The sequence below is a fragment of the Triticum dicoccoides genome, chromosome 4B (assembly GCF_002162155.2).
Source record: "Triticum dicoccoides isolate Atlit2015 ecotype Zavitan chromosome 4B, WEW_v2.0, whole genome shotgun sequence".
Lineage (NCBI taxonomy): Eukaryota > Viridiplantae > Streptophyta > Magnoliopsida > Poales > Poaceae > Triticum > Triticum dicoccoides.
In genome coordinates, this window is record NC_041387.1 from 490,906,591 (window position 1) to 490,929,212 (window position 22,622).

At 41.8% G+C, this 22,622-nt stretch overlaps 1 protein-coding gene across 12 annotated transcripts; it reads left to right on the forward strand.

Annotated features, from left to right (window-relative positions):
* Positions 1–13,315: 13,315 nt before the first annotated feature.
* On the forward strand, positions 13,316–21,801 carry LOC119291049 (bZIP transcription factor 1-A-like). 12 transcript variants are annotated; one of them, XM_037569749.1, is made up of 16 exons: positions 13,316–13,552; positions 15,284–15,352; positions 16,122–16,230; positions 16,692–16,785; positions 16,855–16,914; positions 17,100–17,204; positions 17,503–17,586; positions 17,665–17,724; positions 17,938–18,107; positions 18,178–18,229; positions 18,894–18,936; positions 19,109–19,371; positions 19,471–19,548; positions 21,043–21,168; positions 21,252–21,327; positions 21,411–21,801. In XM_037569749.1, the coding sequence occupies exons 4-15, from the start codon at positions 16,729–16,731 to the stop codon at positions 21,297–21,299; spliced, it is 1,146 nt and encodes a 381-aa protein (XP_037425646.1). In that variant the 5' UTR covers positions 13,316–13,552; positions 15,284–15,352; positions 16,122–16,230; positions 16,692–16,728; the 3' UTR covers positions 21,300–21,327; positions 21,411–21,801. The 12 variants fall into 12 exon arrangements, with proteins under 12 accessions (XP_037425646.1, XP_037425649.1, XP_037425645.1 ...); XM_037569752.1 differs by having other exon boundaries at positions 16,699–16,785; XM_037569748.1 differs by having other exon boundaries at positions 16,163–16,333.
* The last annotated feature ends 821 nt before the right edge of the window (positions 21,802–22,622 follow it).

The following is a 22,622-nucleotide window of genomic DNA, read 5'->3' on the forward strand; positions in this document are numbered from 1 at the left end:
CCCCCCCTCTAGACATACTTCAAGGTCCTACAAGTGGTATCAGAGCATTGGTCTCCATTTGCTTTGATTTCCATAGCTTTTGGTGGTCATAGCCTTGGTTTCACAACCTAGGAGAGTATGGCGTCTAGCGAGGGAAATTATCACCGTAGAGGTCCTTACTTTGATGGTACTAATTTTGCTAGTTGGAAGCATAAGATGAAAATGCATATTCTTGGACATAACCCCGCCGTTTGGGCAATTATTTGTATTGGCTTGCAAGGTGAATTCTTCGATGGGAGAGAACCGAACCGTGAAGCTAATGCGGAAGAATTGAAGATGCTGCAGTACAATGCTCAAGCATGTGACATCATCTTCAACGGATTGTGCCCCGAAGAATTTAACAAAATTAGCCGTCTTGAGAATGCAAAGGAAATTTGGGATACTTTGATTGATATGCATGAAGGTACTGAGTCCGTCAAGGAATCCAAGTTGGATGTGCTCCAAAGTCAGCTTGACAAGTTCAAAATGAAGGATGGTGAAGGTGTCGCTGAAATGTACTCTAGGCTTGCACTTATCACAAATGAGATTGCCGGCTTAGGGAGTGAAGAGATGACCGACAAATTCATCATCAAGAAAATCCTAAGAGCATTGGATGGAAAGTATGATACCGTGTGCACATTGAGCCAAATGATGCCAAACTACAAAGATCTTAAGCCAACGGAAGTCATTGGAAGGATTGTTGCTCATGAGATGTCACTCAAGGATAAGGAGGAACTTCACAACAAGTCAAGTGGTGCTTACAAAGCCTCAAGTGAAGCCCCCACATCATCAAGTGAGAAACAAATCTTCAATGAAGAATTGAGCTTAATGGTGAAGAACTTCAACAAATTCTACAAGAGTAGAAGCAAAGAAAGAAGCTCCAAGTCAAGGTCTTATCATGACAAGAGATCTTCTAGTCGAGAGCACAATTGCTACAATTGTGGGAGACCCGGACACTACTCCAATGAGTGTACGACACCCTACAAAAGAAGAGAAGATTCTCCAAAAATAAGAAGCAAAAGAGAAGAATCACCACCAAGAGAGAGGAGGAGTAGAGATGATCGTTATGAACAAAGACCCTCACGGAGAAGTAAGGATTCAGAAAGGAAGTACAAGTCATCAAGGAGCTACACAAAACGAAGACATCAAGCTCATATTGGTGAATGGGTTTCCGACTCCGACTCCGACAAACACTCTGAGAGAAGCTATCACTCCGACTCCGAATATACTCAAGATGAAGGTGTTGCCGGTCTAGCACTTGTGTCAACCAACTCCTACGACATACTTGACTCACCAAATGAAGGTGTTGGAAGATGCTTCATGGCCAAAGGTCCAAAGGTAACACATCCCGAGTATGTTGATTTTAATAGTGATGAAGATGACTTGCTTGTGGATGATGATTTACTTGTTGACAACTCTAGTGATGAATACTATGATGAAACGTCAATTAATCATGCTAATCAAACGAATGACAATGATAAGGAGAAAATTGAGCTTCTAACTAAAGAACTAAACACTCTTAAGTTGGCTCATGAAACTATCTTCGAAGATCATCGAGAACTTTTAAGGGCTCATGAGAAGTTACGCTTTGAAAAGCTCAATCTTGAGCAAGAGCATGATTTCTTAAAGGCAATCAATGATGATCTCCGCAAGAAAAGTTCTTCTTACATTGCCAAGCATTTACTCTTATCTACTTACATGCCTCAAGTCAAGTCTAGTAACAAGTACAAGAAAGATACTTCCTCTAGTAGTAACAATAATAATGTCAAATCCAATGTTGTTGCTTCTAGTAGTTCTCTTGATTCCACTAATGATTCTCTTAGCCAAGTTACACTTGAGCAAGAAAATAGTTTATTGAAGGGAATTATAGAGAAAGGTGTTTACAAGAGCCTTGTCGGGAGTAAGCAATTCGAGGAAATTATACGCAAGCAAGGAAGGCACCGGAAGAATCAAGGTGTTGGTTTTGAACGAAAGTTCAATGCCAATGGAGTTGAGTGGGAAGAAGATCAATACCCCAAGACAAAGTTTGTTCCTCAACAAGAGAAGTATGATCCTACTTCCTTCAAGGGGACACAAGCTCAAGATGATCTTCCACCACAAGACCACAAGAACAAAGGCAAGGACAAGCTTCAAGAAGAGATTGATGCATTTGAAGAAGCACCTAAAGCCTCGTTCAGTTGGGTCCCCAAGACTACGTCAAGTTCTACTTCATCAAGTACAACTACAACTCCAAGGATTCCCATCAAGATGATATGGATCCCGAAGAAGAAGAACTAGAGAGTTCTTGAGGGTGACTCCGCCAACATTCTTCACTCATATGATTTTGGCAAGAACAAGTGCAATCAACTTTCACATCTTGCACTAGTTCAAGGAGTCACAAACCCTCATGTTGGTAAGGCAAGGGACAAGGCAACCTAATGTTTTCATGGACATCATCTTGTGTGTGCATCACTCTATGTCTATGGATATTCTTGTTTGTTCCTTGTGGGACTAACCCATGTAGGCAAGTTGAAAGTGCAACTCACTCCAAAGGATTGCTCCAAATGATCTACATCAACATTGAGCATCTACATCTTCAACACCTACATGAAGTCATCATCGACAAAACCCAAGGTTAGTTCATCCCTCTAAGGGGGGATCTCACATCTAGGGGGAGCTTAACTCTAAGAATTGAGTCAAAGCAACTCTAATGGTGTGAACACATTAATGCATTATGTAAAAGTGGTAACCCCACTTGAGCTTAAACGATGAGTATGACCTATGATCAAATGTTCTCATTTGACTCCTAAGTCAATATACTCATATATAGATGACCTAGTCATCGCCAATTGCTTGATAGATGCTAAAATTGGTTGTGCATGCTTTGCCACATATTTCAATTGCCATCTTATTGTGTGAGCATGTTGGTGCATATTTTACTCATTCAAGGACATCCACTTGTTGTTTTGTTTGTTTGGATTCTTTTCTTTGTGCCAAGTGGATGGACAAGAATGCCTAAGAACCTTCTTTAGCTATCTATGCTTTTCTTGTCTCAAACTCTATTCATGCTACATCACAAAATTTGATCAAGTTAGATTCGAACCACTCTGTGTGAGGAGCACTCGGAGTCCCCGATTCGTCATAGACTTAAACTTCCAAAACCTCTTAGTGATTCTCGGTCTGACCGATCCTTCCATTTCGGTCCTACCGAGATCATCAAGTTGATCTGAGTTTTCAATCTCGGTGCAACCGATTTGAACTTTTCGGTCTCACCGATTTGCTGTAACTGAACACAGTTATGCATCTCGGTGCCACCGAGTTGTTCCACTCGGTCACACCGACAGGGTCGAGCAATATATATAGCCACGGGCAAAATTTTGGAAATTTCTCCGAAACCCTTCGCCCGCGCAACAGCTCGCTCTGCCATCATGGTCTCTAGATCGTCTCCTCATCGCCAGCAGCCTCCTGTCGCTGGTCTCCGCCGCCGTCAATGGATTTCGTCCCCGCCGTTGCCGCCGTAGCAAGTCCACCGCCAAGTTAGGGTATGGACTTAAACTTTGTGCTATCCACGTCTGATTCCTGGCACATTGTTTTCATATTGATTCTTGCCACGATTGAAACTCTTCTATCCAGCCAAAGTAGTTCATAGATTAGACGTGATTCAAATTTTTAGGTTTAGGTTTCCGCCGAAACCATCTCGGACCCACCGAGTTGAAAAACTCGGTCTCACCGATTTGGCTTATGCCATTGCACTAGTGACTCTCGGTCTGATCGAGAATTACTAATCGGTGCAATCGATTTGAGGATTCTGTGAAACCCTAGCAGTCTCGGTACCACCGAACTGAAACTCGGTCCAACCGAGATCATCAGTTTAGGTTCCAAAACTGCTTCGGTATCACCGAGTTTGAAAATCGATGGATCCGAAATGCTTTCTGTGGAAAACTAAGACTGAACTTTTGAGTCATTCTTTTGCAAAAACCTCTGCATTTTGTGATGCTCATCTTTTCTATCTCATCTATAACTCTTCACAGGGTCAACAGTCAGCTTTTGCAGTATGTCTGATCAAAGTGACAGCCAGAACAGGTCAGAAGAGCAGATGGACTTGAGTGAGGGCACTAGTCCCTCAACTTCAGATGAAGGGAGCAGAAGTACTCCTAGCAATTTGCCTAAGGCTGCAACTAGGCAAAGGAGGAAAAGAACTTCAGATTCAGAGGATGAAGATTACAAAGCTGAGGAAGATGAGGCTACTTCCAAGAAAGTGGTGCTCAAGAAGGAATATGGCTCAACAAAGGATATAAAGCCAGGCATGAAGATTAAAAGGCCTGCAAGAAGGCAACCTATGCCCAAGGCCAGAGCATCAACTCAACTGCCTGAAAATCCTGATCCCAAAGAGCCAGCTGATGAAAGCAAGAAGAGGAAGGAAAGGGTCAAGAAGACCATGGCCAGAGTTGTTGGGCAACCTTCCATGATGGAAGAGGAAGATCTTTCTGCACCAGCACCAAAGGCACCAAAGCTTATGGGTGATGCTATTAAATCTGGGGCTGCAACATCTAAGCCCAAGGAAGCACCCAAAGCTGCCCCCAAGGCCAAGTCTGCACCAAAGAGGAATACCAGGAGTATTCCAGCTGCTGAGAAGAACAAGGCCCCAGTGCCTGAGGTTGCTGAGGAGGAAGATGAAGAAGGACAGGTTCTAAGGAACCTCAAGCCAAAGATACCAGATCACAATGATGCCCATCCTGTGGCTGAGGACATGAACATCAGAAAAGACTCAGGATTGAGGATATGGAGGATGGCAGATCCATATGCCACAAGGAGAAGAACTGTTGTTGATTACAGGTTCCATACAAAGGAACAGCAGGACTTCTATGAAACAATTCTGTTGGACAAGAAGCCCATAGTCTGTGACATGAGGTGGGTTGACTGGAAATTCATCAAGGAAAATGAACAGCACTATCCTGGAGTGCAAGACAGCTTTGTTGCTTGTGGAGTTGCAGATTTTGTTGGGTAAAAGCTCACAAATTGGAATGATAAACTTATCATGCAATTCTACTCCATAGCACATTTTTACCCAGATGGAAGAATAGTTTGGATGTCTGAAGGTACAAGGTACCAATCCACTGTAGAAGAATGGGCAAAACTGATAAATGCCCCAAAGGAAAATGATGATGATCTGGATGTATATGCCAAGAAGAAAATGGGACACAATACCATGGCACACATGTACAAGGAGATCCCAGACAAAGCCCTAGAGACTTTCACTTTTGGATCAGTCCATTTTCTGTTGTCAGGGTTGCCTACTATCAATTGGATTCTGAGGCACACTCTGTTGCCCAAGTTAGGTGACCATAACATGATCAGAGGGCATGCCATCAATATGTTGCATTTATTTGATGTGCCACAAAAATTCAAAGTCATGAGCCTTATAGTTGAAACCATAAAGAGGACTGCAGCAGATCATAAGAGGAGCTGTGGATATGCCCCTCAGATTCAAGAATTGATAAACTCAAAGATGGGCACAGGAAAATATCAGTTGGATAAGGAACACTTTCCACTTTATCCAGACTTTGAGGACAATGAGGTTGTCATGAATGAAGATGATCCACAATCAGTTCAAGCTCAGGAGAAGAAGGAGAAGGCAAGGAAGGAGAAGGCTGCCAAGATGCCAACTCAAGAGGAGGCATCTGAATATTTCTTGAAAACCAAACAGGAGCAGCCTGGTTACTTGATAGCATCATCTCTGAGGATTGAGAAGGGGTTGGCCACCCTAACTCAAAACCAGGAGAGCCTGGAAAGAATCATGGAACAAAAATTCTATGATCTAGATGTCAAGGTAACTGAGATTCAACCAGTTGTGGAGCAGCTGCAGGATGACATGCAGGAGAGGAAGGGCAAGACTACCACAAATGTGTTTGCCAGAGTGCCCAGAGCCCAGAGGTCAGTTGCAGTGCCAGTGACAGACACTAGAGCAACAACTTCAGCACCAGCCACTGCCCCTACAGTTCTAGTGCAACCAGCTCCAGCACCAACTCCTCCAGCTCCATCCACTTCAACTGAAGCCTTCATCCAAGGAGCCATCTCTACACCACCACCAGAAGATCAAGCCTGAGAGTCGATCTAGCACTATGCATTTTCTATGAACTTTTTGGCAACTTGTTGCCAAAGGGGGAGAAAAATGTATAGATCATAGGCTTCGAGAGAGAGAGAGAGAGTTGCTTTTGTTCTCTCTTGCTTTATTTGGTGGTTTTTCAATCTTTGTTTGCTTTTGGTTGAGATACTATGCTTATGAGACATTGATGATCATGTGGTTGATCATAAGCTACACTTATGCATGCTTGATATTATCCTATCTATCTTATGTGATCACTCACTATGCTTGGTGATGAGTGCATGTATTCATTGTTTATTATTTTGAGCGCTCCACCAAGATGTATGTGACATGGAAGAGTAACCCATGAGCCTAATTCATTGTGCATTTGCAGTCCAAAGCAAATCTAAAACTATGCACAAATTTAGGGGGAGCTCTTGCTTATCACATACTTCTCAAAGCGACGATGTTATTTAAATTTTATTATCATTTGTCGAAGCTTTGATCTATATGTTGTCATCAATTACCAAAAAGGGGGAGATTGAAAGTGCAACTATCCCTAGGTGGTTTTGGTAATTCATAACAACATATAGCTCATTGAGCTAATGCTATTCCAAGACTATTGTTTCAGGAAAGCTCAATGAATGGCATGGCATGGATAATGAAAGTGGATCCCTCAAAATACTAAGGACAAAGGATTGGCTCAAGCTCAAAAGCTCAAGACTCTTCATTTTACATTTTAGTGATCCAAGATCACATTGAGTCTATAGGAAAAGCCAATACTATCAAGAAGGGATGAGGTGTTGCTTAATGAGCCTCTTGCTTCATGTGCTTAGTGATATGCTCCAAAACCCTCAACTACTTTCTCACATCCACAAAGGACCTAAACCCAAAGCCAAAATCGGTCACACCGATTCTTCCAATCCGGCGCCACCGATTCCAAAAGTCATAGCCACTGCCACAAACCCTAAGCAAATCGGTGTTACCGATAGGGATCTGGGTCTCACCGAGATGGGGTTGCAATCTCTCTGTTTCTCTTCGTAACGTTTCGGTCTAACCGAAGTGAGCGATTGGTCCCACCGAGATTGCAATGTAAACTCTCTGTTTCCTTTTTGTAACATTTCGGTCTCACCGAAAAGAGCAAATCGGTCCCACCGAGTTTACCTGACCAACTCTCTGGAAAGCTTATTACCAAATCGGTCTCACCGAGTTTGTGTAATCAGTCTCACCGAGATTATGTTATGCCCTAACCCTAACCGTATCGGTCTCACCGAGATGCATGTCAGTCCCACCGAAAATCACTAACGGTCACTAGGTTTACTAAATCGGTCCGACCGAGTTTAACGATTCGGTCCCACCGAATTTGGTAAATTGTGTGTAACGGTTAGATTTTGTGTGGAGGCAATATATACCCCTCCACCTCCTCTTCATTCATGGAGAGAGCCATCAGAACGAACCTAAACTTCCAACTTACCATTTCTAAGAGAGAACCACCTACTCATGTGTTGAGGCCAAGATATTCCATTCCTACCATATGAATCTTGATCTCTAGCCTTCCCCAAGTTGCTTTCCACTCAAACCCTCTTTCCACCAGATCCAAATCCTTTGAGAGAGAGTTGAGTGTTGGGGAGACTATCATTTGAAGCACAAGAGCAAGGAGTTCATCATCAACGCACCATTTGTTACTTCTTGGAGAGTGGTGTCTCCTAGATTGGCTAGGTGTCACTTGGGAGCCTCCGACAAGATTGTGGAGTTGAACCAAGGAGTTTGTAAGGGCAAGGAGATCGCCTACTTCGTGAAGATCTACCACTAGTGAGGCAAGTCCTTCGTGGGCGACGGCCATGGTGGGATAGACAAGGTTGCTTCTTCGTGGACCCTTCGTGGGTGGAGCCCTCCGTGGACTCGCGCAGCCGTTACCCTTCGTGGGTTGAAGTCTCCATCAACGTGGATGTACGATAGCACCACCTATCGGAACCACGCCAAAAACATCCGTGTCTCCAATTGCGTTTGAATCCTCCAAACCCTTCCCTTTACTTTCTTGCAAGTTGCATGCTTTAATTTCCGCTGCCTATACACTCTTTGCATGCTTGCTTGAATTGTGTGATGATTGCTTGACTTGTCCTAAAATAGCTAAAATCTGCCAAACTCTAAAATTGGGAAAAGGTTAAGTTTTTATTGGTCAAGTAGTCTAATCACCCCCCCCCCTCTAGACATACTTCAAGGTCCTACACATACCTACCTATTATGGCATTTCCATAGCCATTCCGAGATATATTGCCATGCAACTTTCCACTGTTGCGTTTATTATGACACGCTCCATCATTGTCATATTGCTTTGCATGATCATGTAGTTGACATCGTATTTGTGGCAAAGCCACCGTTCATAATTCTTTCATACATGTTGCTCATGAGTCATTGCACATCCCGGTACACCACCGGAGGCATTCATATAGAGTCATATTTTGTTCTAAAAAAATAAAAGTGTGATGATCATCATTATTAGAGCATTGTCCCAGTGAGGAAAGGATGATGGAGGCTATGATTCCCCCACAAGTCGGGATGAGACTTCGGACTTTACAAAAAAAGAGAAAAAAATAGGCCAAAAAAAAGAAGAGAAAAGGCCCAAACAAAAAAAAACAAAAAAATGAGAGAAAAAGAGAGAAGGGACAATGTTACTATCCTTTTACCACACTTGTGCTTCAAAGTAGCACCATGATCTTCATAATAGAGAGTCTCTCGTTTCGTTACTTTCATATACTAGTGGGAATTTTTCATTATAGAACTTGGCTTGTATATTCCAATGATGGGCTTCCTCAAAAGTGCCCTAGGTCTTCGTGAGCAAGCAAGTTGGATGCACACCCACTTAGTTTCTTTTGTTGAGCTTTCATATATTTATAGCTCTAGTGCATCCGTTGCATGGCAATCCCTACTCACTCACATTGATATCTATTAATGGGCATCTCCATAGCCCGTTGATACGCCTAGTTGATGTGAGACTATCTTCCCTCCTTTTGTCTTCTCCACAGCCACCATTCTATTCCACATATAGTGTTATATCCATGGCTCACACTCATGTATTGCATGAAGATTGAAAAAGTTTTGAAAATGTTAAAGTATGAAACAATTGCTTGGCTTGTCATCGGGGTTGTGCATGATTTCACTATTTTGTGTGGGGAAGATGGAGCATAGCCAGACTACATGATTTTGTAGGGATAACTTTCTTTGGCCATGTTATTTTGAGAAGACATAATTGCTTAGTTAGTATGCTTGAAGTATTATTATTTTTATGTCAATATGAACTTTTGTCTTGAATCTTTCAGATCTGAATATTCATACCACGATTAAGAAGATTTACATTGAAATTATGCCAAAGTATCACTCCGCATCAAAAATTCTCTTTTTATCATTTACCTACTCAAGGACGAGCAGGAATTAAGCTTGGGGATGCTTGATACGTCTCCAACGTATCTATAATTTTTTATTGCTCCATGCAACTTTATCTACTGTTTTAGGCAATATTGGGCTTTATTATCCACTTTTATATTATTTTTGGGACTAACCTATTAACCGGAGGCCCAGCCCAGATTTGCTGTTTTATGCCTGTTTCACTGTTTCGAGGAAAAGGAATATCAGACGGAGTCAAAACGGAACGAAATCAACTAGAGAATTTATTTTTGGAAGGAAACCCACCTGATGGACTTGGACCCCACGTCAGAAGATACGGGAGTTGCTCACGAGTGTGGGGGGAGCGGCCACCCCCCTGGGCGCGCCCCCCTGCCTCGTGGGGCCCCCGAAGCTCCACCGACGTACCCCTTGCACCCATATATACCTACGTACCCTAAAACTTCCAGAACAAAAGATAGATCGGGAGTTCCGCCGCCGCAAGCCTCTGTAGCCACCAAAAACCTCTCGGGAGCCCTTCCCGGCACCCTGCCGGAGGGGGGATCCCATCACCGGTGGCCACCTTCATCATCCCGGTGCTATACATGACGAGGAGGGAGTAGTTCACCCTCGGGGCTGAGGGTATGTACCAGTAGCTATGTGTTTGATCTCTCTCTCTCGTGTTCTCTCTCGTGTTCCCTCTATGGCACGATCTTGATGTATCCCGAGCTTTGCTATTGTAGTTGGATCTTATGATGTTTCTCCCCCTCTACTCTCTTGTGATGAATTGAGTTTCCCCTTTGAAGTTATTTTATCAGATTGAGTCTTTTATGAGAACACTTGATGTATGTCTTGCGTGGGATAACCATGGTGACAATGGGTTATTCTAGTGATCCACTTGATGTATGTTTTGGTGATCAACTTGCGGGTTTCGTGACATTGGGAACCTATGCATAGGGGTTGGCACACATTCTTGACTCTCCGGTAGTAGCTTCGGGGCACTCTTTGAAGTACTTTTATGTTGGTTGGATGAATCTGAGATTGTGTGATGCATATCGTATAATCATGCCCACGGATACTTGAGGTGACAATGGAGTATCTAGGTGACATTAGGGTTTTGGTTGATTTGTGTCTTAAGTTGTTATTCTAGTACGAACTCTTTTATAGATCGATCTGAAAGAATAACTTTGAGGTGGTTTCGTACCCTACCATAATCTCTACGTTTGTTCTCCGCTATTAGTGGCTTTGGAGTGACTCTTTGTTGCATGTTGAGGGATTGTTATATGATCTATCTATGTTATTATTGTTGAGAGAACTTGCACTAGTGAAAGTATGAATCCTGGGCCTTGTTTCCTATCATTGCAATACCGTTTACGCTCACTTTTACCACTTGTTACCTTGCTGTTTTTATTATTTCAGATTACAAATACCTATATCTACTATCTATTTTGCACTTGTATCACCATCTCTTCGCCGAACTAGTGCACCTATACAATTTACCATTGTATTGGGTGTGTTGGAGACACAAGAGACTCTTTGTTATTTGGTTGCAGGGTTGTTTGAGAGAGACCATCTTCATCCTACGCCTCCTACGGATTGATAAACCTTAGGTCATCCACTTGAGGGAAATTTGCTACTGTCCTACAACCTGTGCACTTGCAGGCCCAACAACGTCTACAAGAAGAAGGTTGTGTAGTAGACATCAGCCCCCCTTGCCCCAATCCGAATTGGGAAAGGGAAGGGGGCGGCGGCCCCCCTTCTCCTTCCTTCTGTCCACCTCCTCCTTCCTCCTTCTCCTACTTGGAATAGGAAAGGGGGGCCAAACCTACTTGGAGTAGGATTGCCCCCCTTGGGCGCGCCTCTCCCTTTGGCCGGCCCTCTCCTCCTCCCCCCTTTATATATGGAGGAGGGGGGCACCCCATAGACACAACAATTGATCATTGATCTCTTAGCCGTGTGCGGTGCCCCCCTCCACCATAGTCCGCCGTCGTGCTGACGGAACTCTCCCTCGACAATCGGCTGGATCGGAGTTTGAGGGATGTCATCGAGATGAACGTGTGCAAGAACTCGGAGGTGCCATGCTTTCGGTGCTTGATCGGCCGGGCCGTGAAGACATACGACTACATCAACCGCGTTGTGTTAATGCTTCCGCTTTCGGTCCACGAGGGTACGTGGACAACACTCTCTCCTCTCGTTGATATGCATCACCATGATCTTGCGTGTGCGTAGGATTTTTTTTGAAATTACTATGTTCCCCAACAGTGTAGTCATTAAACATCCAAAGCTCTTGTTTGGTTTCATTATCTCAATTATCAAGGCAACCTCGCGCGACAGATAGGGCATATGGTACAACAATTGATTCTTGATGCAGGACTCGTGCTGGTCAAGATGTTATTTGGACATATCCCCCACTTCGGTTTGTAACAATCACATCTCGATGGGTGACTTCCAGTGCACAAATTAGGATGATATCTTGTCCTAACACAAATACATGGTTGTAAGCATTAAGACTTCATACCCGTACCTCTTTTTATTATAAGTGTTTGAATCACTGTTTGCTTGATTGATTCGGTCAAAAGATGGAATTAATCCTCTAACATAAGCTTGCTAGAGACCATCGCTTCGAGGGAATCTTCCTCTTGTGGGTTCGATAACCCAGGGTCACCTTTAGGGAAATAGGTGCGGGATACACTTTTCTGATCCATTACCGGATCACTGAAAGGAGGTATCAGTCGCCATCTCCGATGAGAATTTCGGGTTAAAAAGCTTACTGGAGACTAGAATGCTGAAAGCCTCAAAGGGCACCAAATCCATTGTGATGTGCTCAAGAAGTCAATACTGCACAAAAGTCCTAGAAAGGAAGGATTGGGTTCGAGAAAAAATTCAATGCAGATGGAACATACTAGACCCCCGAACAGTATCCTCAAACCAGTTGGGTTCTTGCCAAGAGTAAAACTCTTGAACCTGCATCATTATCAGGCTATGACAGTCCCATTTTTGTTAACGATGACGAGTCTTTTGAGTCGAATTACAAGTTATTCAAACAACAGAATGGAAAGGTATTTGCTCGATAAATTGGCACCAACTGCACGACAGGTTCACCCAAGAAACAAATTTGGTTGGAAAAATCCCTTAATAATGATGGTTGTATATTGGTTGTTCTTATGTATTACATTTCATTCTTCGTTGTGTAATCATGTATGTACATTGGATTTGCTACTTCACAGTTGTAGAAAGGGTTGGGTGTGTAAACCCCTCACAACCCCTCCGAGTGTGGGCATCAAGGCATTGGTGTCCATATTTTTATAAGTTATAAACTGAACCCCTCTGAGTGTGGGCATCAAGGCATTGGTGTCCATATTTTTATAAGCTATAAACTGCTTTTGATAGTTTCTAAAAACTACAAGCTACTTTTCTCACGGAACTAGCTAGGAGGGAGGGAGGGAGGAAAAGCGAATACTTCAATGCGCGCACAAATACAATGGGGTCTAACCCGAAAACATAATACTGTGGGGCGAGATATATGGAATCGACGCCCGGTCAGTAAGTACTGCGCGCTAGCCCGCTGGTTAGTCGCTCCCGATATCAGCTACAATTATTTCTTCCTCGCAAAAAAAAACTATGATTTTTTATATTAACTATCATTATTTGTTGATACACTAAGCAGTACATGTTAACCACACCAAAATTATGTAGTACAACTATATAATCAAAATTTATTTACAACCTGACCACTGGCCAATCTTTTCAAAAGAAAAAAAATCTTGAAAAAGTTTAGCCATTACTCCAGGACAAGAAAAAAGGAAAGGAATTGGACAAGTAGTAAAACACCACGCTTCGCCACTTGATTCCTCTTTTTATGCGCCCTCCTCTCCTGTTTGTCTGTCCGACGTTGCGATTGGAGTGCGTTCAGACCATTTTCTCTTCCCATCTCCATACATGCGCCACGCCTCCACCCAGAATTCCCAATTCCACGGCCTCCGGGCCTCCTGCCGCCGAAGCAAGCTCGCCGCCTCGACGGAATTCTTCTGCCCCCTTCCACCGGGCCGGCGTGGAGCCGAGATCCGCCCCCGCTGATTCATTCTTCTGGTAAAGCCCTAGCCTTGCCGGATTTGCTCCGTTCTCTCTCGCCCGTGGGCAATCGAATCCAAACCCGCCCCTGAATTCGGGGCCAGCTAGGGGTGCTACTTAGATCTGCGTGGTGTTCGGGAGCAATTTCGTGGATTGTCGTGTGGAATTGCTCCCGAGGATCCCTGGATTCGCCATTCTTATGGTGCTCCGTAGACTTTGATTTCTGTTTCTCCCGTTGGTTAATTTTGTTCTGACGCGTCTTACTTAGTGCTGTTGGTGCTGTGTCACTTTGACAGGACGTTGCCCATTGCGTACTTAATCATGTATTGTGAATACCCGAGCAGGTTTAAGTGCGTTAAATACTTAAATCCCAGTCACAATGAAATTTATATATTTATTTCTACCAGTTGGTTCGCTCACTTTGTTTGAAACAGGTAGCTATCCTGGAATGCAACTATAAAAATAAAAATAAAAATAAATGGTAAATACTGTTGTTGCTTGGTCTGGTGTTCTCTGTTGCTTTGTGGATCGCCTACTCACCAGAGTATGGTTCAAGAACAATACTCTCTTGGCTTCATTACTTCAAAGAATTAAGGAATTTAGTGGGAAGCTGAGACCTTTGTGGTTCTAGGGAAATGAAACATCGAATTGAAGTAGAGTTCTTTGTTTCTACTCTCTCTGTTTCAAAATATAAGGTGACTAGTTTTTCAAAAGGTCAAATTTCTCTAACTTTGACCAAATCTATAGAGAAAACATCAATGTCTATAATATCATATCATTATAGATTAACTATGAAATATATTTTCATATTATATTTATTTAATAATTGTAGATGTGGAAATTCTGCTATATACTTGGTCAAGCATAGGAAGGTTTGACTTTTGGAAAAACTAATACACCTTATAGTTTGGAATGGGGTAGTAACACAGGGAGAACTTGTTTTGAGGTGTCTACTACTTGCTGATGGAGTAGTTGAGTTTGTGCTTGGATACTTTAGCACAGAGAGCATGTTTGTGTACCTTATCCATCTCTGGTAGGCTGACGGCCTCACCTTTGTCTGCTCTGCGATGTGTCACCATGATGCTGTCGAGGCCCCTGCTGTTGACTATGCTGGCTGCACGAGTCAACCCCTTATCCACGCTATGCAAATTCTTTTGGGCAAAGGCTAGCTATCTTGACATTTCATCTCCCCTTAATTTGCATGAAGAAATATGTAAATTACTACAACTATTAAAAATAATAGCTGATGAATGATGATAGACCCCATAATGCTAACTGCTAAATGCAGCTGGATGATGATGGCGCCCTAAGTTGTTCCTTAAATAGTTACCATCAACATCTACAAGTTATGCCTATATCTCATTGCCAGGACAACTTAAGAGTAAGCAGGAGCCCAATTAGCAAATTATGATGGCCCTTATATAGTTTTTGCTCTGAATGTTCACCATCATGATGTATAGTTCTGGACCCCCATTATAGACTCTGATGATGAACCCTGTGAAACTAGTCTGTTGACAAATTGCTTAATGGTGGTAACGCTGCTATCTTATTGGATATTCGTGGTATAAATTTAATCATGCTATGGATACAGATGTTTCTTGTGCATTGCTAGTCTGGAACATTATAGTTAATGTTTATTTTTAGCAAGATATAATTAGTGTTTCTATCTTTTTGTTTTTTTAGCAAATGTTATCAATACATTCTATGATATTCTTTGTAATAAAGAAGAAAACTCCCTGTGGCGTTCAGGTCTGGTTAGAGATTCCATCGCTCCATCAACGAAACGAAGGACACATAAAAGAACAAAGGTGCCTGTGGGTAGGAAGCTGCTACCTTACCTTTATTTGTTCGCCATTTACTTCATGGATTTCTTTCATGTAAGTTAGCTTTCTATAGTTCCGATACACTTTTGGATTTCCGATGCTCTGGCAATGCCAAATTTCTATCTTCTTTGAAATATTTGTATCACCATGATCTAGCCTCCTTGCTTGCCTAAATTATTACTTTTTAATTTCACTCGGGCAAGAGGTAGATTTGGTTTAAGCGCCATGAAAGATATAACTGAAGATGAAGCCATTAAGGCGAGTGACGTAAGACCGCTTCTGAATTTTTATGTGAGTGTTTTGTTTGTTTTTACTCGGAATGTGGTTTTATTATGATTCACCCAAAGCCTCTCGCCTCTATGGTATATATAGTGCCAGTAGAGTTGTAGTAATGCTGGTGAACATGATTACTTAAATGATGTATGGTAAATCAATGAGGTGTCTGTGGAAAGGTTCTGTGAATCACTCCATATGTATGTCTGAGTACGTGGGTTGGAGAATCAATGAGGTGTTGTGGTTTTGCTGTTGTTTGTGTATATTTGTCAAGTTTAGTAGTCTCAAATAAGAACTAACCTTTTTCGGTGTTCCAAATCTCAGAAGCTGCACTTGGGGTGATAAAATATATACTGAACTAAAACCACAGCACTTATTTTGGATCAGAGGAAGTAATATTTTTATGTTGGGTCATATCGGAGAGAATAGAATGAATTTTTAATTATACACATATTGCTGTAGATGCTCATTTTTTTTTCTTCCCATTATAGCTGATTCTCAGAACTATTGTTTTCCATATTCGATTGAAAAGCGAAAGGACAGGACAGGCAGTGGTGAAGTACTCCCCACTTGTGCCTCTCTGCATTGCACTGGGCAGGGGTAAGACCTACCTCTTATAATCCCTCTCCGGACCCCACCTGGTGTGGGAACTTCTAGCACTGGGTCTGTCCTTTTTTTTGGTTGATTGAAAAGTGCTAACCTGGTACGTCACATGCTTTTCTCGTAAAATGTACATTTTCACTTGAAACAGTTTTGGAGTGTTTAACAACACTATCTGGATTTGAACCCTTTGTTGGTATGTAGAATTTTCCACTTGACGGTGCTTATACCTTTTGTAGGTCACACCTAGATATTTCCAATGTACTTCTTGTCTGGGTAGTGTCAATCTCCCTTGTTCCTTCTTCGCAGATAGGAGATGATTTTAATGTTAGTCTAGGTCCTTGATTTGATAATTGTTGATTTTTCATGAACTTTATTATGTGTTGCCTATAGCCATGAACCCTAGTTGTTTTCTCTTGCTATAAAGGGAAAACCCCATTTTACTTTTTGCAACTTTGGAGGTGAAAGGAAGAAGGGACTAGAGGCGAGGAAATAATAATGGGAAAGGGAGATGTGGCCACTAGGTCCAAATCCCAGAAATCGTCGACATCACAGGTCTGTGTGAACAATCTAAACTCCAAGAGTAATTATTGTCACTATCTTACCTTGTTTTACTTGTTTCAGAATGAACAGAGTACACCTACTAATCCTCCTACAGCATATCCTGACTGGTCCCAGTTTCAGGTTCTTAGAATGAGACTATCCTGCATTCCTTTCTAATGATCTACTCCCTCCGTTCGGAATTACTTGTCGCGAAAGCGGATGTATCTAGACGTATTTTAGTTCTAGATACATCCATTTTCAAGACAAGTAATTCCGAACGGGGGGAGTAGTATTTTATTATTCTAACAACCAGCATACATCTTTAGGCATACTATAATGTCCCTGGTACGGCTCAAATGACCCCGCCGGCTTATTTTCATTCAACGGTGGCTCCAAGTCCTCAGGGGCATCCATATATGTGGGGTCCACAGGTACATTATGTATATTTGTAGTGTTGAATTACTATTATTTTGACATAATGTTGTAAACCATGACTGGCTGGCTAGTGGCTACTATCCCTTAATCTGTTCTTCAAGAATTATGTTAGTTAACTAGTTCAAGCAAAATCATGACTGACGAGATGAACTTCTCCATGGATGTGCGAGTTAGGCAGATCCTTTAATCTTCAGTCATAGGGTTTGCTACTATTTATGAAATACATTATTAGCTAGTACAACCTCTGAAAGTCTTGTGAACAGTATTTTAACATGTAATTTCATCTGCTGGCAGATGATGCCTCCTTACGGGACACCGCCACCATATGCAACGATGTATGCTCAAGGCACACCATATCAGCAGGCACCTATGCCACCGGTAGTCCACTCTCTTACATTTTACTTGGCTGTGTAATTTTATCATGCTTCTGTATGGCTCTAAATGTTTCCACATCAGGGCTCACACCCATACAGCCCATATCCTGTTCAAGCACCAAATGGGACAGTTCAAACTCCTGTAAGTTATTGACATCATTTAGCCGCTCTATTGCTTGGTAGAACAAAAGAATAATTTCACCTGATACTTTTCAGAAGTTTATTCTTAGAGTCCTATATTTTGGTTCTGGAAGCATTGCTGTCAAACTTGTTACTTAACGATTATCACTATTCTATTATTATGCCGCATAGGCATTCATATTTTAAAATTTCCCGTTCTGTTTCATCATTTTAGACACCTGGTGCTGGAGGGTCAGAGACAGATAAGTCAAACAAAAATAAGCGGAAGACTCCCCTGAAGAGATCCAAAGGAAGCTTAGGTAGTCTGGATGTAGTTACAGTAAAAGATAAAACGCCACCTGCAAAACCTTTAGTGTCATCCTCCAATGAAGGTTCTTCACAAAGGTAATTCTTTTTATTCCGTTCATGTGTTTCTAATGGATAGGTGATGAGTCCTCACTAATGTGATCTGCAGCGAGAGTGGAAGTGGAAGTTATTCTGGAGGAAGCAGTACAAATTCTAAAAGTGTATGTCATTTCATCATATTTACCTTTTTATGCTTATCTTCATTAAGCTCATTAGTAATCTGGTACAGATTCCAAAACAGCCTACTTTTTTTTCACTGTTCTCCTTGTTTGGCATGAGAAACCACCAAACTTTCCGATCTTCGACTATTGCCAGATGACACCTACACCGCCGATCCGGTACATATAGAGGTGCTATTTGGTAGCGTTGCACACTCATTCTATATAGCGAAGTGGGAAACTGACCGAATCAATTGGATTATGCTTCTGGTCGGGCTGCAGGCCTTTTGCTAAATCCAGGAACGTGAATCCTGGTTAAGAGGATACTGACCAATGATTATCCAGCTCTATTTTTTGTGACAATCCTGAAGAATTGATTGGTAGCCCTTCTATTGAATTCTTGATTGTTACCCATGCCCAGCACCTCTTAACAGATGTTAATATATTCGACTCCATGTTAATATTGATTGTTGGTCACCCTCCTTATGCTGCATGCATCTTTGGTAGTTGTATAAAATTTATCATGGCCAATGTTGTTCATGTCTTTTGAAACATGTGGTTATCCTGCTAGTCGATGGACAAACTAGATGCTTTCTTGTCCTGTATGGTCGATATTACCGTCATCATGCTTACCTAAGACCGACATAAACGAATAATTTGCCTGCAGGGTTCACACACAAAGGATGGTTCTGAGCAGGGCCCAACTAATGGTAGGTCCTCAAATCTCTAATGTAATATTTAAAGGTACTCGGTGACTTGTTGGGAAGTGGGGAGAAAAGGATTTAGGAAGTACTATGATTCTTGTTTTGAAATGCATATACATTAGTTGCCAAGCTTTCCTTGTTAGGAAACAACTACAATCTGATTGTTTCTTTTGGCCAGATGCTAGCAATAAAGGAGTCACTGCTCAGGGCACGGCAGTTGAGCCCACACAAGTATCTTCTGGGCCAGTTGTGCTTAACCCTATGATGCCATATTGGCCTGTTCCCCCTCCCATGCCTGGCCAAGCAACTGGTGTAAACATGGGAATGGATTACTGGGGTGCTCCTACTTCTGTACCTATGCATGGCAAAGCTGTCGCTGCACCGACATCAGCTCCTTCATCAAATTCTCGTGATATCGTTCTCAGTGATCCGGTCATACAGGTCTGTTATTATTTAGGCTTTAGTTCTCATGGTTATTTTATCTCAGGGCCCTGCCGTGCACTTCTTTTTTCTTAGGTATGCTTTTTTTTGTTAATGTAGGATGAACGAGAAGTGAAGAAACAAAAACGGAAGCAATCAAACAGGGAATCAGCTCGTCGCTCTAGATTGCGCAAGCAGGTCTGTAGTTTTTGCATAATTCAGATGAACGGTTCAGTATTATTTGTTGGCACGTGCAAGCAGGTCTGGATAGTTTGGACTGTTGATAGCTTATCTAGGAGAGACCAAGTTGTTGGAGAAAAGAACCAGTTGGTGATGGTTCTCTAGTTGCAGACTGCAATAAGATGAGGAGATAGCTCAGGATTGACTTCAGATAGGCTGCATAAGATTGTATTTGGCATTGCGGTAGATTATGACAATCCCGTTTGCATAGCCTGCGTTTGCCTATTTTACCATTTTGCTAACCAAGTCTTTCCTGCTCTCATGGATTTTTTTCACAATGGATTTTTTAATAAGTTCAGTGCAGTATAGTTCATCAACTGCAAATGACCACTATTAGATCTGGTGTCTAGTTATTGTAGCGTACCTGGCCAGTATAAAGTTTTAAACTAGTGAAGTGTACCTAAATCTAGCCTAAACAGCAGTGAGCTGGGGATGTTGTTTGGACTTATTATTGACTCCATGGAAATAATTTCTAATTATGCACGATCATTTTCGGCATACATGTGTGCCTGCAAACTTTGCCATCAGTCTGGCGATGGTGTTTTCTGTACTATCTTCAATGGATGGCATAAACTGATTTTTTTGAAGAACAAATATGTGCAAACATTGTCTGAAAAAAGTGTGTTTGTCAGAAGCAGGATCATAGAGACAATATGGATTACCGCATTTGAATAACTGATAAAAACTGGTACCTACATTTTCTTAGGGTTAAAAGCGATTTACTTGAGACACATCTTCAACTTTTCACCACACATTCGTTCCTGAAGTTATGCGTGTAGATGAAAACATGATAAAAATCCTGCTGATAAAAAAATTAGGTCGACTATGTATTTTTTTGGTTATTCCCTAGCTCTAATACCTGCATGATTGGTTCATAGTTGGTTGTTTTGGCTTACTGCAAACTTTTGCTTTGCTAGCATACCAAGTTACCAACCATATCTACTTTTCCTGCTAAGGATATCCGAAACTGCTGTACACAAAATGATGCCATGGCTGGGTGTACACTGGCACAAATTAAATATGCAATGTCATGCTATTTCTGTGGAAACTGGTATATTTGGATTACAATAATTTACGAACACATTAATAGAAAAACCATGGGAATATTGGTGTAATCATGCACACGGGAAAAACTTCAAAAATATAGACACGAAGAATGCAGGAATTGTAGACATAAAATAGAGAGAAAACATGAGGTAAGATATAATGTTAATCTTCCTCCAATTTATGAGGCCATTTCTCAGGGGAATCCTGATGAGCTAGCTATTTGTTTGTTCCAGACTGCACCATGGGAAGTTTCCTATAGGGATTCGATCCTCCAATATTTGTACATTTTTCCTTTATGCCAAAGGACGCCTTAATGCAAATTTACTATTTACTTCTGTTGTATTTATTTTTTTGAACCAGAATGTATTATATATGTTGCGTTATAAATGGTGTTATACTGCACAGGCTGAATGGGAGGAAGTAGCCAGTCGAGCTGATTTGCTGAAGCAGGAGAACAGTTCACTTAAGGAAGAATTGAAACAACTTCAGGAGAAGTGTGATAACTTGACCTCAGAAAATACATCTTTACATGTAAGTTTTTCGTTATGTTTTTATTGTGTAGATCCTCAAAGCTGGTAGTTAATATATATGTGAGACGTTCCTAACGATTGCAGGAAAAGCTTAAAGCGCTTGATAGTGAGAAACCAAATGGAAACTTGTGAAGCAGGGCCTCGCTTTCTGACTGCTGATGTAAGGCAGGCATAAAACTACTTTGTACTAGCTGCCACTGCCATTAGAGAGCATGGAACCTAATATTTCTTGCACCTTTTCAGATAAATTGGAGGTGACATGATAGGCCGGAGATAATTAGGAGGTGTTCATGTGTGCAATTAGATTTTTGGCTGAGATGGTAGGATTGTATCATAGGATTCAACATGATGGCTACAGATTCTTCTTCTTCCAGTCGTGGCAGCTGCGGTGCTCTATGGTGTGTTTTTTTTCCTGCTTTTGTGTGAGATGCTACCTTAGCAGTATGCAAAGATCCCCAAGTTATATTTGAGACTTTGCGGGATTAGCTTATAAGATGCTTGTTGTAGAGCTGCTGGTTGACCTGAACTGATGCTTTGCTATAGCGATGATTTATAACATTCAGAGTTACTTACCAATGTGTATACTGCACTGAGTGATAAGTGGTATTGAAGGAATTATGCACTCCTGCTTGCATCATACTCTCTCTGTTCCAAAATAAGTGGTGGTTTATTCAAATTTGAACTAAAACCACGACACTTATTTTGGAATGGAGGGAGTACCACTGAAAGATGGTGTTACAGGAATTCTGCTTGTACCATTAATGTTGTTTCTGAAAATGTCAGTAGTTTCAGCTACATGATTCCCATCTATAGTTTGCAAATCTATGTCAAATACTATTAGTGCATGTCGGTAGTTTCAGACACACAACTCTTCAATTTTATGTGAAACATTAGCGGTCATTTTTGTACCGATCTTGAATCAATTGTGAGATATATGAACCGTAGCTATAGCCCAATCACTTTAGCCGATCCACACTTATTCTTTCTGGCCGATCCACACTTAATCTTTCTGTGTTTTTTTGGTCTACAAACAACATTCTCTTCTTTTTACCCGTCTGTTTAGTAGAGTCTATCTCCGGTTGAAACAAAAGGGCATCCATGATCCATCATCCTGTTCAAACATGAAAGGAAAAAGGTTGCGGTGGCCGCCTTTTGATCTCTTTTGTCACCAGTCCGGCGCTTTTGTCAATCACGTGGGGGGATGGCCATGGCACGCTTTTGATCCCTTTTCCATGCTGTTGTGTGAGCTGGTGGAGCATTTCGATGTCGTGTGTATGCGGTGACCAAACGGAATGAGGTCATCGTGGCCAACACCACAGCATACACATACATATATGGGGCAGCCGGGGGAGAGACTCCTCAAAAGAAAGAGGAGAGGTGGTCCTGCTTGCTCAACTCATCACTTGTGACCGTTTTTTTCCCAACAAAAGAAGAGATAAAGTGGGCGGTCTTTTT